Below are 14,789 nucleotides of genomic sequence, written 5' to 3' on the forward strand. Positions count from 1 at the left end.
TCAGTTCTCTTCCCAGGATGCCCCGTGGTGACCAAATGCTCCAGTTAGCGCTGGCTTTTGTGGTTGAGGCTGCTTGACACAGATAGGACTTCTGTGGCTGCCACCCCTCTGCTGGGGACGTGGCCCAGAAAGGGTGAATGGGGCAGGTGACCATGGACTGGTTCCTGAAAGCTGACTCCTGCCTCTTCTACCAGTGCCTCGCCCCTAGGAAGCAGCAGGGGCTGCCACAGAAAGGCCTGGCACACACAGGGAAAGTGACAGGAACCCGGGCCAGGGTGGAAGCAGAAAACCGAGATTCCTTGCCCTCAGTGTCTGGGGTTCAGCAGAGTCGGCTGTTTATTCCCCCCGTTCCAGGGCTCGAACCCAGGGACCCTTAACCACTGAACCACACCCCCAGTCCTTTTTTGTATTTTATTTAGAGTCAGAGTCTCGCTGAGTTGCTTAGGGCCTTGCTAAACTGCTGAGGCTGCTTTCAACTCTCGATCCTCCTGCCTCAGCCCCCCAAGCTGCTGGGGTTACAGGCCCTTCTTCCTTTGTTTCTACGCGTTCCCCTTTTATATCTCCTGGACCCCACAGTACGCTGTGTGCAGCACTTAGTACATAAACGCAGGGGGACCGACTTTCCAAGGGGGAGACACGACCAGCAAATGGGAAATTGTTCAGTTTCCCCAAAATGAATGGGATTTGCCCCCCAATACCCCCCGCCCAACCCGGGTCTGGGAAACAGAAATTGCCCGTTTGCTGCAGGCAGGGGCAACGGCAGCCCCGATGTGAGTCCTGCCCCGGGGCATCGTGCAGGCTCTCCGTGTGCAGCTGGCTGCCTGGCACGCCTGTCCTGGCCCCACGGACGCCACGGGCTGTGTCTGTGCCAGGCCAGTTGCCCGGAAGCCTTACCAGTTCGTCGATCCCGGAGAAGGTGTGGTTCGCGTTCTCCAGGGAGTAGAGGAGCTGGTGCACCCCGTCGTGGGTCTCGCTGTTCCCATAGAAACCGGCGCCCACGGCGGCACTGCAAAGGAGACCCGAAGGTTAGGGTGACTCCCGCAGGGAAGGTGTGTTTATCTTAAAAAGGAAACCAAAACGTGTGTTTTGGAGCATTTTTAGGTTCACGGCCAAACAGAGGGGCAAGCACAGGGTGCCACGGTCCTCTCCCTCTGTGGGCGGCCCTCGATGCAGACAGCACACTGCCGTGCCCTCCGTACCACTGCCGAGCCGGGTGCAGCAGCCCACCTGGGCCACGGGAGGGAGGAGGGCGGGCGGGCTCACTGGGTGCTGCCGACCTGCCCAGCGATTCCTGCAGACCAGCCCCGCTGCCCTGAACCCCTGCGCTCTGCCGTCCATTCCTCCTTCCCCAAGCCCTGCGCTCCTTCCTGTCTTCACTGGGGCTTTCCCAGAACATCACACAGTTGGAATCGTTCCGTTCACAGCCTCTGCAGGCTGCTTCCTGGCCTGGGGGGCTCCTCCGTGTCTTTTGCGACTGAAGCGCAGGGCTCGACGGCATTCCACCCACCAGGCCTGTCCAGCCCTTTATCCGCTTGGCTACTGCAGGGCATCTGGGCTGCGCGCAGAGCTGGCGACCCTGGGTCCAGCTGCTGTGAGCACTGTGGGGCGAGGAGCTCTTTCCTGGAGGCTGGGGTGACAGGATGACGCCTCTGGGTGAAGGTTAAGGGACCCCAAGCCACAGAGCAGGAGCCAGCTGGCTCCATAGCAGTTTGATTGACTTCGGGAGGTGGGAGACCAGGGCCCGGCCCTGGGGACTCCACCACAGCGGGTCTGGGTGGGGTGTGGGCACCCACACCTCCATGGCTCCCCAGGGACTCTGCATGGCGATGCTTGGGGGAATCACCGAGGCCGAGTGGGAGCACAGGCCCAGGGCTGGGCCCCGGTCCCTCCCAACACCTCCAGGAATCAGGGACGCCCTCGCCATTCTCTACCCTTTTCCCTGACATCCCCACGCAGCCAGGAGGCAGCTGGTCCCCCCTGCAAGTTCCAGCTTATAGAAACTGGCTTCCTCAGTCCCCACGCCCATGGGGTCCTGCCTTGCCCTCAGGCAGCCCAGGAGCCGCGCCAATCTCCTCACACCTCAGACACCTCAGCGAGGCCTCCAGATCTCAAGTCAGGCAGGTATGCTACCTGGGCCAAGGTCTGCAGACCCTGGTGCATGTCATCACTGTCCCCTAGCTGCGACTGTCTATATGGTCAGTGTCACTCTGGGACGTGGGCTCTAAAGTCCAGGCTGCCGGCCCGGCTCCCAGCTTGGGGGCTAATGCTCCGGGTTCTCCGGCCTCCCCGCTGACCCTGAGGTCTACAAACAGCACCTGGATCTCTTCGTGGGAATTGCCTTAAGCCCAGTCTCTCCTCCTTCCAAAGTGCTCTGTCCATGTTTGTTTAGCCCTGACGGAAAGCAGGGCTTGAAAGCCCTCTCGGTGCAGTTCCATCTGGCTGGTGTTGGTCCAGCGTTCCGGCCTGAACGAATCACGCCATTGATCACATTCTGTTTGGTCCACACCACTCGGGCCGTAGTGAGATTGGTCAGGTGGCCTCCCGGCTTCCATCCAGAACGCTCATTGGCGTGGGGGTGGGGAGGGAAGTTGAGGGCCCACCAGCCCACGCGGGACGGAGCCAGGATGGCTCCCCTGGAGGACCATTACGGGGACCCCATCCAGCGCTCTCCCTCGAGTCACAGCTTTCCAGGACGCGGCCTGCGGGTGCAGATACAGAACCACCTGGAGTGCTTTCTGAGGTGCGGACACCACCGAGTCTGGCGGTCTGGGACCTGTGCGTCTCAGGAGTGTCCTACGCGTTTCCTCTCTCACACACAGTCTGTGATCCGCTGCCTAAATCCCGCCCCTGCCGTGACAAGTTACTGCGATGCCGTCCATTCTTTTCCATGGTATCAAGGAACTAAAACTCCCGAACGTTAAATGCACGGCCTTTCAACCGTCTTCCGGTTGGTGACTTGACTGGAGAGAGAGCGAGACAGTGTTTTGTTGTTGCTCCTGGTGCTGGGGCTCGAGCCCCAGCAGGCTCTCTACTGCCCACCTCTGCCCCAGTCCTGAAACAAGGCACTGCTGACAATCAACTTGTTTGCTCCTCGTGTTGACGCTCTCCTGCAGCAGTCTAGGCCACGATCGGTGTTTTCTGAGGATTCAGCATTGAGCCGATGCTTTCCCACATTTTAACTTCCTCTTACCCTTTTGCCAACGGGGACATTCTGGTTTCACTCTTCTCGTCTGTGGTTTTGGGCGAGGTGGCCCAGGCGTGGCTGTGAATCCGCACCTGACCTTGTGCGGACAGAGGTTGCCCAGGTGGACCTCAAACTCACGATCCTCCTTGATCCTCCTACCTCTGCCTCCCGAGCAGCTGGGATTACCCCCGGCCTGCCCTAATGGGGATCTCTTGGTCCCTCCTGGTGTCACGGGGTCCTGCCTGGGCTGTGGAAAACCATCTGCTTGAGGGAAAAGACAGAATAAAGGATTTGCTGACTCTGACTTCCCCTGGGCATGCCAACCCCCCATCTTTCCCAAACCCCAATCACAGCCCTTCCAGAAGAGGGGGCTCGGCGCCGCCCCTCCCCGGGCACGTTTTCTTCTGAGCTTCGCTGGGTCCTCGGCGTAGCGGTAGCGGTGAGCGAGCTGTCGTCCAGGCTCCCACCTGGGCCTCCACCCCTGCCACTCCTGCTTCCTCCAGGCCCCTCCCCCACCTCCTTCCTCCCTCCCCCAACTCACTGCAGCGAAGGTGACTGATGACCAGGTGACCGATGACCCGGTGCCACTAAACCCAAGGGCAAGTTCCAATCCCATCCCCTCGGGAAACACCCTGCCGGCTCCTCCTCAGGTGGCCTTCTCCCCTTCCTGGCCACGCCTTCCTGTCTCCTTGGCCTGCTCCCCTTTGCTCCAGGCAGGCCGCAGAGCGTCCTGCTTGCTCCAGGAGTGGTCCCAGCCCTCTACTAATTGCTCTCAGCTCTTCTGTTGCTGGACTGCTCGTCCCCACGTGCCTGGCTGCCACCCAGTCCACCCTGCGATGTCGTGCCCCCACCAGGGTCCTCAGAGCTTCACGGGTGCCTTAGCCAGTGGGCACCTCCCTCCTCGGGAACCCGGCTCACCTCCCCATCCACCCATCACAGCCCCCCATCCTCCCACCCTCTCCCCGTGCCCCTGGGAGGCCCATGGTGGCCACCTGTCCACCCCAGCCGGCATTCCACACTGCTTTACATTCAAGCACCTCTGTTCTAAATGCTCCAGGGGGTCTGGCTTCTGTTTAAACCTGATTTACTGGGTCACCCTATCTCTTTGTGAGTCCCACTGTCCTTAAAAGACTCAAACTCCTAACATGGCCTATAGGCTGCTGTGTGGTTTGGCCCCCATCTTGACCTGAGTCCTCTCATTTTCACACTGTGCTCTCTCCCTCTCCCAGGGCTGCTTCCTGCTCACCATCCACCCAGCAGTCCCCTCAGGCCCTCACCTGCCCTCTGCTCCAGCCACAATGGCCGCTTTCTGCCCCATGCTCTCCTGCCACAGGGCCTTTGCACATGTTCTGCTCCCTTCTGCCTGGAGGTGTCTGCTCCTCCCTGTCCCCACCTTTCCTAATTAGTGCCTCCTCCTCATCCCCTCTTGGTGCCCTGGTTACCCAGGACCACCTAATTCAGGGAGATCATCCGTATTATGCCAGTTCCTTTCCTCCAAAGGGCTCTCTGTAGTTGTCATTATTCACATCAGACTCTGCCTCTCCCAACAGACCCAGAGCCACAAGATCAGAAGGCAGACCTGGTGCCTGTTTTTTGTGTCCCAGGTCCCCTCCGGCCTGGGACAAACGTGAAGAAGGCTGTGACTTATTGGACTTGACCCCCGGCCAAGCTGTTCTGAAGTACAGGTGGTCCCCAAACTACAGTGGGTCTATTTACAGGCTCTTCCACTTGCCAAGGTGAAGGCCCACCCACGTGGTCACTCCAGCACCACTTCCGACCAATTCCGCGAGCTCGCTCGGCAGCGCTGACTGGAAATGGGTTTGTGTCGGAGGCTTTGGCCCGCTGTGGGCGGATGCGCGTGTTCTGAGCTGGTCCAGGTGGCGGGCTCAGCGAGCGTTTGGCAGGCTGGGTGCGTTCAGTGCGTTTTCCGTGAGGAACACCGTTTCGACGGACAGTGGGCTTACAGAGACATCCCCCCATCGGGACTCCGGGAGCCTCTGTAGTCTGCAGCCTGTGCTTGTTTTGTTTACTTACTTGTCTAAATCCGAGGCTCCGAGAGCCAGGGTTGCCTGTGGAGTGAGCACCGCTGGTCCCACTGGGGTCCCAGCTCTCGGGGTCACTCCTGTGCTGCCGCAGGCTCTCAGGAGGAGGATTTGAAATTCCAGTCACCTCTCAGGCTCTCCCTCTGGCCTGGGGGAGATTCTTGTCTTTGAACCCCAACCTGGGCTAGAACACTTTACGTTTACATTGAAGCTGGGAGCGATGGCGCACACCTGTCATCCCAGCCACCCAGGAGGCTGAGGCAGGAGGATCACGAATTCAAGGCCAGCCTCAGCAACTTAGCAAGACCTGGTCTCCAAATAAAAAATAAAAAGGGCTGGGGGACGTGGCTCCGGGGTAGAGGGCCTGGGTTCCACTCCCCGTACGAAATAAACAGAATCCACACTTAGGCCCCAGCCCCACGTCTCCGCTGCCTGGGTCCTTCCACACGCTCCCACCCGGGGCTGCCTGCCTGTGGCTTTGGCGGGTGGGATAAGCACCTGTTCTAGCGGAGAAGAACGGCGCCTGCGGGCTGGAACCCAGGCGTCCTGGCTCCCAGGCTCCAGTCCTCTGCAGAGCAGTGAGGGACTCACCCCAGGGAGTGGCCACACCCACAAGCGACTCAGGGACACTGGGCTTTCAGAAAGACCTCCATAGATACAAAAACAAGAAAAACACCTCCTCCTGAAAACAGCCCGGGTGTGTGGACGCTGCCCGGGGCAGGGTGGGCTGGGCGGCGTGGCAGCAGCTCCTCATCCAGAGCCGAGGGCGCAGAGCCCAGGCACTAAAAGCTATCGATCTCCGAGAAGATGGGATGGCGTGGGCTGGAGCCAGACTCTCCTCTGACCTCAGAGTCAAGGCGGCAGGTGGGAGGGGACAGGGAGGCCGAGAGCAGAGGCCCACTGCCCGGGAATGCCGCCTGGTCATCTCAGGGAGTAGCCCGTGTGGCCGCCAGGCACGGCCCCTGCGTGGGGCAGGAGGAAGTGGGCCCATCCCCACCCTGGGCACCCGACTCCCAACACTTGGCCAGAAAAGGGACAGCCTTCACTTGGGGACAAGCTTGTTCATTCAGGTGGCAGGAGCCTGGTCAGGAGATGGTGACCAGACAGCTGAGCGGTCACTCGAGCTCACCGGGCGGCGGTGGAAGGGCCCCATGGCCATGGGCTGATGGTGGTACGGCCCAGGCGGCTCGGGCAGGGCGGGCTGGCTTCCCTCCCACCCCTGGTCTGCCCCGTCCCCAGGCAGACGGAGCTGCACACCCAGCCTGGGAAAAGGGACACAGGGACGCTCACCAGCAGATGAGGCCGGCTACCACTGCCGTCCAGGTGACACAGCAGGAGCTGCGCTGCTTGGTCTGCACCACGGGGTCCCGCCGGCAGCAGCACGCGCACACCAGGTAGGCTGCCAGGAAGGCGAGGTTCAGGCCCAGGCAGACGGCGGCCAGCAGCCCGAGGAGCAGCAGCGCCTGGAAGGGGCAGGAAGGTCAGCCCGAAGGCCCAGCTGGGTGCAGGAGCAGGGGAGCCAGCGGGCGGGCTCAGCGGTCCAGGGTCCTGCGGGGCTGGCCCCACTCCCGGCTTCACCCCTGGATGCAGACTGCAGCAGGCCCTGCCTGACAGAAAGCGCCGAGGCACTCGGGGGACCAGGAGGGACTGTCCAGTGGAGCAGGGGCTGTGGGCCTGAGCCATGCGGCCGAGGGACACAGGGGAGGATGTCCCAGGGACCAAAACACCCAGAGGCCTCTGGGAGGTGACGGCTTGGGCAGGATGCCTCGGGGACCAAGTGGGACCTGAGACCGGGCCAGGAAGGGACAGCTGGCACATCTGCTGCCTGCTCCATGCACAGGGCCCCATTGTGCCAGGCCAGTTACTCTCTTGGCCAGAAGCTGAGTGCCCATTCTAGGTGCTGGGCCCATCCAGAGTCACCAGGGGACAGCTCCGTGCTGGGGACGGGGGAGGGCAGTGGGAGAGGCTGGGGATCAGGACCTGCGCCTGTAGAGTCCCTTTCACTGCATCCTGCAAGGGACAGCTGACCCAGGTGCCCATGGTGGTAGCAAGAGCACAGTCCCAAGGTGGGCAGGGGTCCCTTCTCAGACCACCTACCACCTCAGGGTCCTGGGGAGGGAGCCGTCAGGATGCCTGGGAGCCCCCGCCACGTCCTCCACTCTCGATTCAGCAGATGGACACCAGATGGCCCCAGGACTGGTGGCCGCCATCCAGCGCTGGACCTGGCTCTAAGTCCGGCTCCTGAGCTGACAGCCCCTCCTGCTCGCCATGTGCCCCTGGGCACTTTCCCCATCCAGAGTCCCCAGGGTCCAGCATGCCCAGGGCCCCATGAGGTGGTGGCAGTCGGCAGGGGGAGCCTGCAGGGCCTGAAGGTCTAAGGGACACACACAGGGTTGTGTCCTGAAGCAGAGGGCCCTGGAGGCCGAGTCCAAGGTCTGTGGCCAGTTTCCAGAGCATAGCAGTAGGGACCTCTGCAGAAGCCACCTGTCCCTTCCCCGTGCTGCTGGGCTGCTCAGCCCTGTGAGGACGCGGCCCCCTGAGGGACAGGCTTCTTGGTCTCAGGGACAAAGGGAGCGCCAGGAACTGGCCTCCCTCTGGCAGGCAACTGAGAGGTCAGGGCCAGTGCCTGGAGCACATCCGTCCCCCCACCCTCATCCTGCAGCCCTCAGGTGTAGAAGTGTGGGGGGCCACTCAGCACAACTGTCCCTAGCAGTGACAGGGACTCCAGGAGGTCCTGCCTTGGCTACCACCTCACAGGTCCTGAGGTCCCACTGCCAAACCCCAGGCTTACAGCTTGCAAAACATGGAGTGACGTGGACACTGTGCCCCAGGCATTCCACCTCACAGAAGGGAGGGCTTGTGCCCCCCAAGACCCACATGCCAAGATTCACAGCAGTAATTGCCAAACGTTAGAAACCACCTAGATGTCCCCCACCAAGATAAGGGCCACGGGCTGCAGCCACAAGAGGGAATAGTTCACAGCCATGAAAAGGATATAGGAGCTACACACGACAAGGTGGACGGATAGTACAGAGGAATGTCTAGGAGGGCAACAAACCAGCAGAGGCTGTGAGTTCAATTTACATGCAGTGCAAGGTCAGAGAAGCTCACCTGTAGCCACAGAGGTGTGAACAGCAGCTACTGTGGGAGGGTTAGGAGTACACTTTGGCCAGGATGGTCTCACGCAAAACTCGTAAGTCCATTGAGCTACACATTCAATTGTGCACATTCCTGTAAGTTATTTCTTTTTCTTTTTCTTTTCTTGGCACCAGAGATTGAACCCAGGGGCACTTAACCACTGAGCCATGTCCCCAGTCCTTTTTATTTTTTGCTAAGTTGCTTAGGGCCTCGCTAAGTTGCTGAGGCTGGCTTTGAACTTGTGATTCTCCTGCCTCAGCCTCCCAAGCGTGCGCGCCATGCCTGGCTTCCTAATTACTCCTAATAATTAAAAAAAAAAAAAAGAAAAAAAAAAAAGGGAGTAGCAGCCCCTGGGCAGGCCTCCCACGCAGCCAGCTAACAAGCTGCCCCACTGCCAGCTGCCTCCAGGACAGTCCCAACCAGCATGTCCCCACCCAGCGAGGAAGCACCCTCCTCCCTGAAGCAGTGGAGACCATGGGTACGCACCCCCGCAAAGCCCCTGGGCCTGGCTCGCCTGCTTCAGCCTCCCACAGCCTCCTCCTGCCTGAGCTCTGGAGCCCAGACCTGCGGCAGCCCCGGGTTCTGCAGCCTCTCCAGCTGGCCGCTGGCCTCCGTCAGGGTACTGAGGATGCTTCCAGCCGGCCAGGGAACCACACCCCCAGGGCTCCGGCCAGCAGCGCACCTCTGCGGCCCCCAGCTGCTGGGAGGCCGAGAACTGGAGCAGGAGGCTGGGGGTGTCCTGGGAGAGGAGCGAGGGAGGAGGAGGTGGAAGGGGAAGAGGAGGGAGAGGCAGAGGGGAGGAGGCTTGAGCCCAACACCAGCCTGTTGGTGTCACCTGCTGATAATAGGCAATTATTTCTCTGCTCCTAATTAACACTCCAGTCCCCAAGTGCATGGAGGGGGAGGGCAGGGGAGGGTGGGGGGGGGAGCAGAGCCCTGCTGGCTGGCCCCTGCCCTCGGCCCTGAGGGACAGGGTTAAGGAAGGACAGTCCACACCCCGCCGCCCCAGCACCAGGCCCATGGCCCCCACATTGGCGCGTAGACGGCCTCTCCCACATCAAAGGTACTGCAATCATTTCTGGTTTGTCACTGTGTAATGAGAAAACCAGAGTGGGGACATCAAGGCAGGACCCCAGGTGGGGTGGCAGTGACCACCACAGCTGGACCCTGAGAGGCTTTGGCATGGGGTGGGGGAGGGGCTGCAGTGGAGCCCCCAGGACACAGCTGGGGAGGCGAGCTTTTGCCCCAGGGTGAAGCGGCACCCAGAGGGAGCCCCGGGCCCACGGGAGGCCAGCCCTGCGGCTCAGCGTGACTGTCTGCTGACGGTGACTCAGGCTCAGGGTGAATGGGGCTTCCTCATCCCACCGCAGCTCTCCTCCAGCCGGGGGCGCCTTCCCCCACAGGGTCCCCGGCCGGCAGGGCCTCCTGGGGTTCTCCAAACAGCCCCGCTCCGCCCCCCTCCCCTGGCTTAAGGACTTGGGACTCTTGGGGGAGTCTTTGAACTGAAGCACCTGAAGAGCCACAGGAAAAAATATGCCTAAATTTAAACATTAGAACATTTCCTTCGACCTCCTGACACGTGCTGGGGAAAGACGGCGGCCTGGCGGGCAGGACAGATGGGCAGGAGGGCCCTGCACACCCACCTGAGTGCTGGTCTCCCAGTGGGGGGCTGGGCCGTGGTGACGGTGACACTGAAGTGGCTTCGGGGAGACACAGCTGGGTTGATGCCGGGTGCCCTTTCTGTTGTCCCCAACACTGCCCAATGGGCACTGCACAGCTGGGGTCTCCTCTCCGGCAGGGATCACAGGGCCAGGCCCCGCCGCCCACTGTCCGTCTGCTAACTTGCTGGCTCTCACTAGCTCCTCCAGAGGGACCATCTCCATGTCAAACCTCCTCACCTGTCAAAGGTGAGGTCTGGGCTGCCCCCAGGGCGAGGATCGCGCTCCCCAGGCTGCAGGGCCACCTGTGCGTGGGGCTGGTGGACGCAGGCCAAGCGGCCTTCCCGAGGACCCAGATCCAAGTTCGCCAAGGTGAGGAGAGGGCCACCATCAGGGAACTGGGGGCTCTCACCACCCCCCAAAGTGAATGGGAGCCCCTGCTTCCTCAGGGAGGTCTGGCGCACTGAGCCTGCTGGGGACCTTGCAGGGACCTGCTCTCCTAAGACCCCCCTGCCTACCAGATGCCACGGGGAGCCCCTTCAGACCCAGTCTTGCTGCTCCTGTCTTCGCTTGGTCTACGATGCAACCCCCGCAGACCCGCAAGCTGCCTGTCACTGGGACACCTGGGCATGTGCTAAAGCTCTTCTGCATTCTTCCCCTGGGAGTGCAGGGTCTCTCTCTTTTCTCTCTACCGTAGGGTATTGTGTTTGGATGCCTGTAACTTCAAGGCCGATCATCTGACGACGTGTATCTCTGGGTCCTGTTACGTGCCATGGGACCCTCCATCCTACTACATGAATATTATATCCCACTGAATACCTGCAGACGAGGGAGGCAAGTCTCAGAGAGGTCAAGACACCTGCCCATGGTTACACAGTGAGAGAACAGGAATCCGACACACCCAGAGGGAGGGCCAAACTACTTGGCTGCTGCCCCTGTGACAGCTGGCCCCAGAGAACCGTCAGCAACTGCTCCAGAAGGTCTGGCTGCCTTGGTTATCATGGCACCAGGCTTGACAGAGCAGGTGGCCCCAATCAAGTTTGTTGAGGGCTGAGATGATCGACAGCAGAAGCCGCCCAATTCATGCTGTGAGCTGACTGGCTGCCTGACTTTGGTGCTCAGGAGAAAAGGAAAGACCAGTGGTCAGAAAACAGGGGAACTTACCAAAATAGGAGCCGCCTTAAATAACACCCAGATCCAGACTTCCGTCCTGGCCACCACAGTCCTCTCCCGTTCAGGGCTCTGCCTCCACTCCCAGGAGGACCAGGATCAGCAGGGGCAGGGTTGGAGCGGAGGCATGGGACGGGGATGCTTTCTGGAGCTCAGCACAGAGGGTGTCTGGGGCAGGGACCATAAGTGGGTCCCTCTAGCTCAGCTACCAACAGTCCACAGGACTGAGGGGTGGGGGGGGGCAGCCACAGCTGCTGGCAAGACAGGTGCTGTCTGGGGGGCAGTGGAATGAGGGAGCGCCTTACCACCCCCTCATCCACCTAGGGGTCTTCTTGATCCAGCTGGGGTTTAGATTTTCTCCAGCAGACAGAAAAATATGGTTGGGACCCCGGAAACAGGATCTGGGCGCCCCCCTAACAACACAGCTGCCTCTGAAATCACATCCACTTCCTCAGGCACTGGTGGGAGCAGAGCCCTGGAGCTAGCCAGGCAGCTCTCCAGGCCCTTCCCCTGGAGGGGCCGGGAGAGGGAGGGCAGGCAGGAAGAGGACCGAGCCAGGCTGACCCTTGAACTGCCTCCTGCATCCCCCCAACAGCAGGAAGGGTCACTTCTCCCCTGGCACTGACTGCCTGGGCTGAAGGCTGCGGGGACACTCAGTTATCATTAGACTCCTGGTCACTGCACGCCCTACCCATCAGGATCCCCTGGGCTCTAAGGAGGCAGGCCTGGAAGCGGGAAGCAAGCAGGGGCCTCCCAGCACAGCCTCCAGAAAGGCCCAGGGGCCACTGCCCCCCGCCCTGTGGGGGAGGGGTTGGGGAATCACTCTTAAGGCTGCAGGTAGAGGCCAGGGGTCAAAGTCCTCAGACCCACACAAAGCACTGCGCTGGACTAACGCCTCTTCCTGGACTACCCAGCCCGGGAATGTGGGCTGAACCACACTGGAGACAGTGCCAGGGGCTGCAGCTCCGGCTGGAGAGGGGAGCCCAGGAGGAGCCCTGGCTGTCTGTGGGGTGCACAAAGGGCAGAGGTAGAGGGAAGAAGGATCGGCAGAGCAGGAAAAAGGCAGAAGTGCAGGATGAGGGGAGAGACTGGCCCAGAGCAGGGGACCCCAGAACTTCAGGGCCTAGAAGGTATGGGGTGGAGGGGAGGGCGACAGGGATGGGGCAGCCCAGACCCAAGCGAGGACAAAGAGAGGGGGCTGGTTGTCAACACAAGGGGGACTCGGGACAATGGTGCGCGATGGGGCTGATTTGAGGCTACACTCCTCTCCTGAAACAAACACAAGCCGCGGTGGGCTCCTGTGCTCCAGAGGGAAGCCTCCCACGCCGCCTCCCCCAGCCCTGCGGCCTTCAAGGAGGGGCCCAGGCAGAGGTCTTAGCAGCGGCTCCCACCCTGCAGGCAGGGGCCGGGGAGGAGGGGCGCTGCGGGCTCCGGAGCCCCAAGTCAGTTTCTGCCTAAACTTCTCCCAGCGTCTCCCAGGACGCTGGAGAAGACAGCGTCCGGTCTTGGAACCTCACAAGGGGAACTTCGGGGCGCCGCGCCACATCCCCGCTCCTCCCAAGTCAGAGCTGCCCCGACACGAACGTCCCCACCCCCACCCGAGCTGCCCTGCCCCTCAGAGCTCAGCCCCCGCCTCCCGCAGGCGGTCTCCGCGCCCTTCCTCCCGTTCCCGAGCCGGCTTAACTCCGATCTTGCCACTTTTCCTGAACCCCGAGGTTCCCCGTCAGAAGAGGCCGCAGGGCCAAGGGTCCCGGAGGAAAATGGGAGCAAGGGGAGAAGGAAGGGGCTGCGGGTGGAGGGAGGGGTCTGAGAGGCGCGCGGAGAGCGCGCGCTGCGGAGAGGAGAAGGGGTGGTGCGGGGATTGAGCGCGCACCGGCCGGTCCGCGGTGGCTCAGGTCTGGAGCGCACACACTCACCTCCTGGTAACTCTCATCGCGGGGGCTGAAGGTGCTGTCCACCGGCTGCAGGCGCAGACCGAAGTGCGGGACGTTGTGCAGCCACACGACCCACCAGGGCGCGATGTACTCCACGCGCGCCGCCGGCATAGCTCGCTCAAGAGTGCAGCCAGCGCGCTGCAGCCGCTTGTGCTGCCGCCACCGGGCCAGGGACGCGCGTCGGCCCCGCCCCGGCCTCGGCCCCGGCCCCGCCCCGGCCCCGCCCCGGCCCGGCCCGCCCCAGCCCAGGCCTGAACCCGCTCTCGGGCTCCCAAAGGTTGAGCCCCCAAACCAGCTGTCCCCTTCTGGGCTGGGAATCCTTTTTGCCCCTACGGGTGCAAGAGGTGGAAGAAGTGCATTTCAGTCTCAGTCCCTGCGTCTCTTATTAGTGACTTAAAATCAAATCAGCTTGTGAGCTGTCCAGTGCGGCTAGCTGTCCGTGCCTGAGAGGCTGGGGGGCAGTTCCAAGGACTTATCAGGGGGTGGGTAAACTGCAATTGGGGGCAGGATGACCCAGTCCCTGGGTCACTCATTTTAAATTCACTCTCAATCATTTATTGACCCACCTATAGTGCAAACCATGGCGACTCAGAGAAATGACTCCGTTCCTGTCCTCCTGCAACCCCCCCCCCCCCGCCCCCCACTTCCCCAGCCACCTTGAGAGCAGCTAGCTGCCCTGAGGAAGGAGTTTGGGGAACTGAGAAGTTTTGCTCCTTCCCGGCAGGAGGGACAGGGCCGGCTTCCCAGAACAAGGGCACTTTGGGCTGTCTAGAGGGAAGGGAGGGAGCAATGGGCACCCAGGAAGGGATGAAGAGCATCAGCAGCACTTGACCTACAGCTGCATCAGTGAGCCAAGCAGACAGAAGCCATTGCCACTTGTGTACTGTGCCTTGTGGTGTGGACCACCGTATGCACAGGAAGGCATATGCCTTAAAGGGTGCTTTGGGGGAAATTGGAAAAGGTGGGGCAGCCACCCCCAGCAAAGCCGTGGGCCCTTGGTCTTCAGTCCTTCGCACACCTACAGATCACCAGACTGAATGCAAACAGCCTGGTGAGCAAGGTGCTCAGGCTGGAGGCAGGCGAAGGGCAGGTAGGGACCCACAGAGGTCTGAGTGGAGAAAAGGGTTGTGTCAGGTTGGGGATTGGTTAGAGGCAGCCAGCCTGGGGGTGATTAGCCATACAGGTGAGAAAGGAGACTCAAGGCAACACAAAGGACTCCTGCATTTTCCCCTTGGGGACTGCATGGCAGCTAGAGGGAGCAGTCTACAGCCCCTGCCTGCTCTATCCAAGATCCTGGGCCAAAAGAGCAAGCCCTGTCGTTGAGGCCTCTCTGCTGGGTCAGCTGCCGTCTCACACACATGCCCAAGGCTGAGGCCAGAGGGGAGCAGGAGGCTGGGGAACACTGTCTTCTCCTAGGGGTTTCTTTCACCAACTCTGCATTTTTAAGGACACCTTCCCTATTCTAGGGGCTTGCTGATTAATAAAACACCCGTTCCTGTCCACATGGTGTTTAGTCTAGGAAGGGAGGTGACACAGGTCTGAAAGGCCCTGTAGGAATGTAGAGGCAGAATGGAGTTTGCTCCTCGGATGTTTCTTGCATAACTGGAGTGGGATGAGTTGAGGGATGATGGGAGTTAACTGGGGTGTCCTTGGGGGAGGCTTC

The 14,789-nt window shown here is 61.2% G+C and overlaps 1 protein-coding gene across 1 annotated transcript in view; it reads right to left on the reverse strand.

Annotated features, from left to right (window-relative positions):
- Positions 1-13,301, reverse strand: part of TTYH2 (tweety family member 2) — a 35,382-nt gene extending 22,081 nt beyond the window's left edge. The window contains exons 1-3 of the mRNA XM_079131957.1: positions 13,109-13,301; positions 6,517-6,689; positions 895-1,006 (exon numbers count right to left, since the gene is read on the reverse strand). Of these exons, the coding sequence (XP_078988083.1) occupies positions 895-1,006; positions 6,517-6,689; positions 13,109-13,237 (414 nt within the window). The 5' untranslated portion in view covers positions 13,238-13,301. The remainder of the gene's footprint in view (positions 1-894; positions 1,007-6,516; positions 6,690-13,108) is intronic.
- Positions 13,302-14,789: the final 1,488 nt, after the last annotated feature.

The sequence above is a fragment of the Sciurus vulgaris genome, assembly GCF_902686455.1.
Source record: "Sciurus vulgaris genome assembly, chromosome: 3".
NCBI lineage: Eukaryota > Metazoa > Chordata > Mammalia > Rodentia > Sciuridae > Sciurus > Sciurus vulgaris.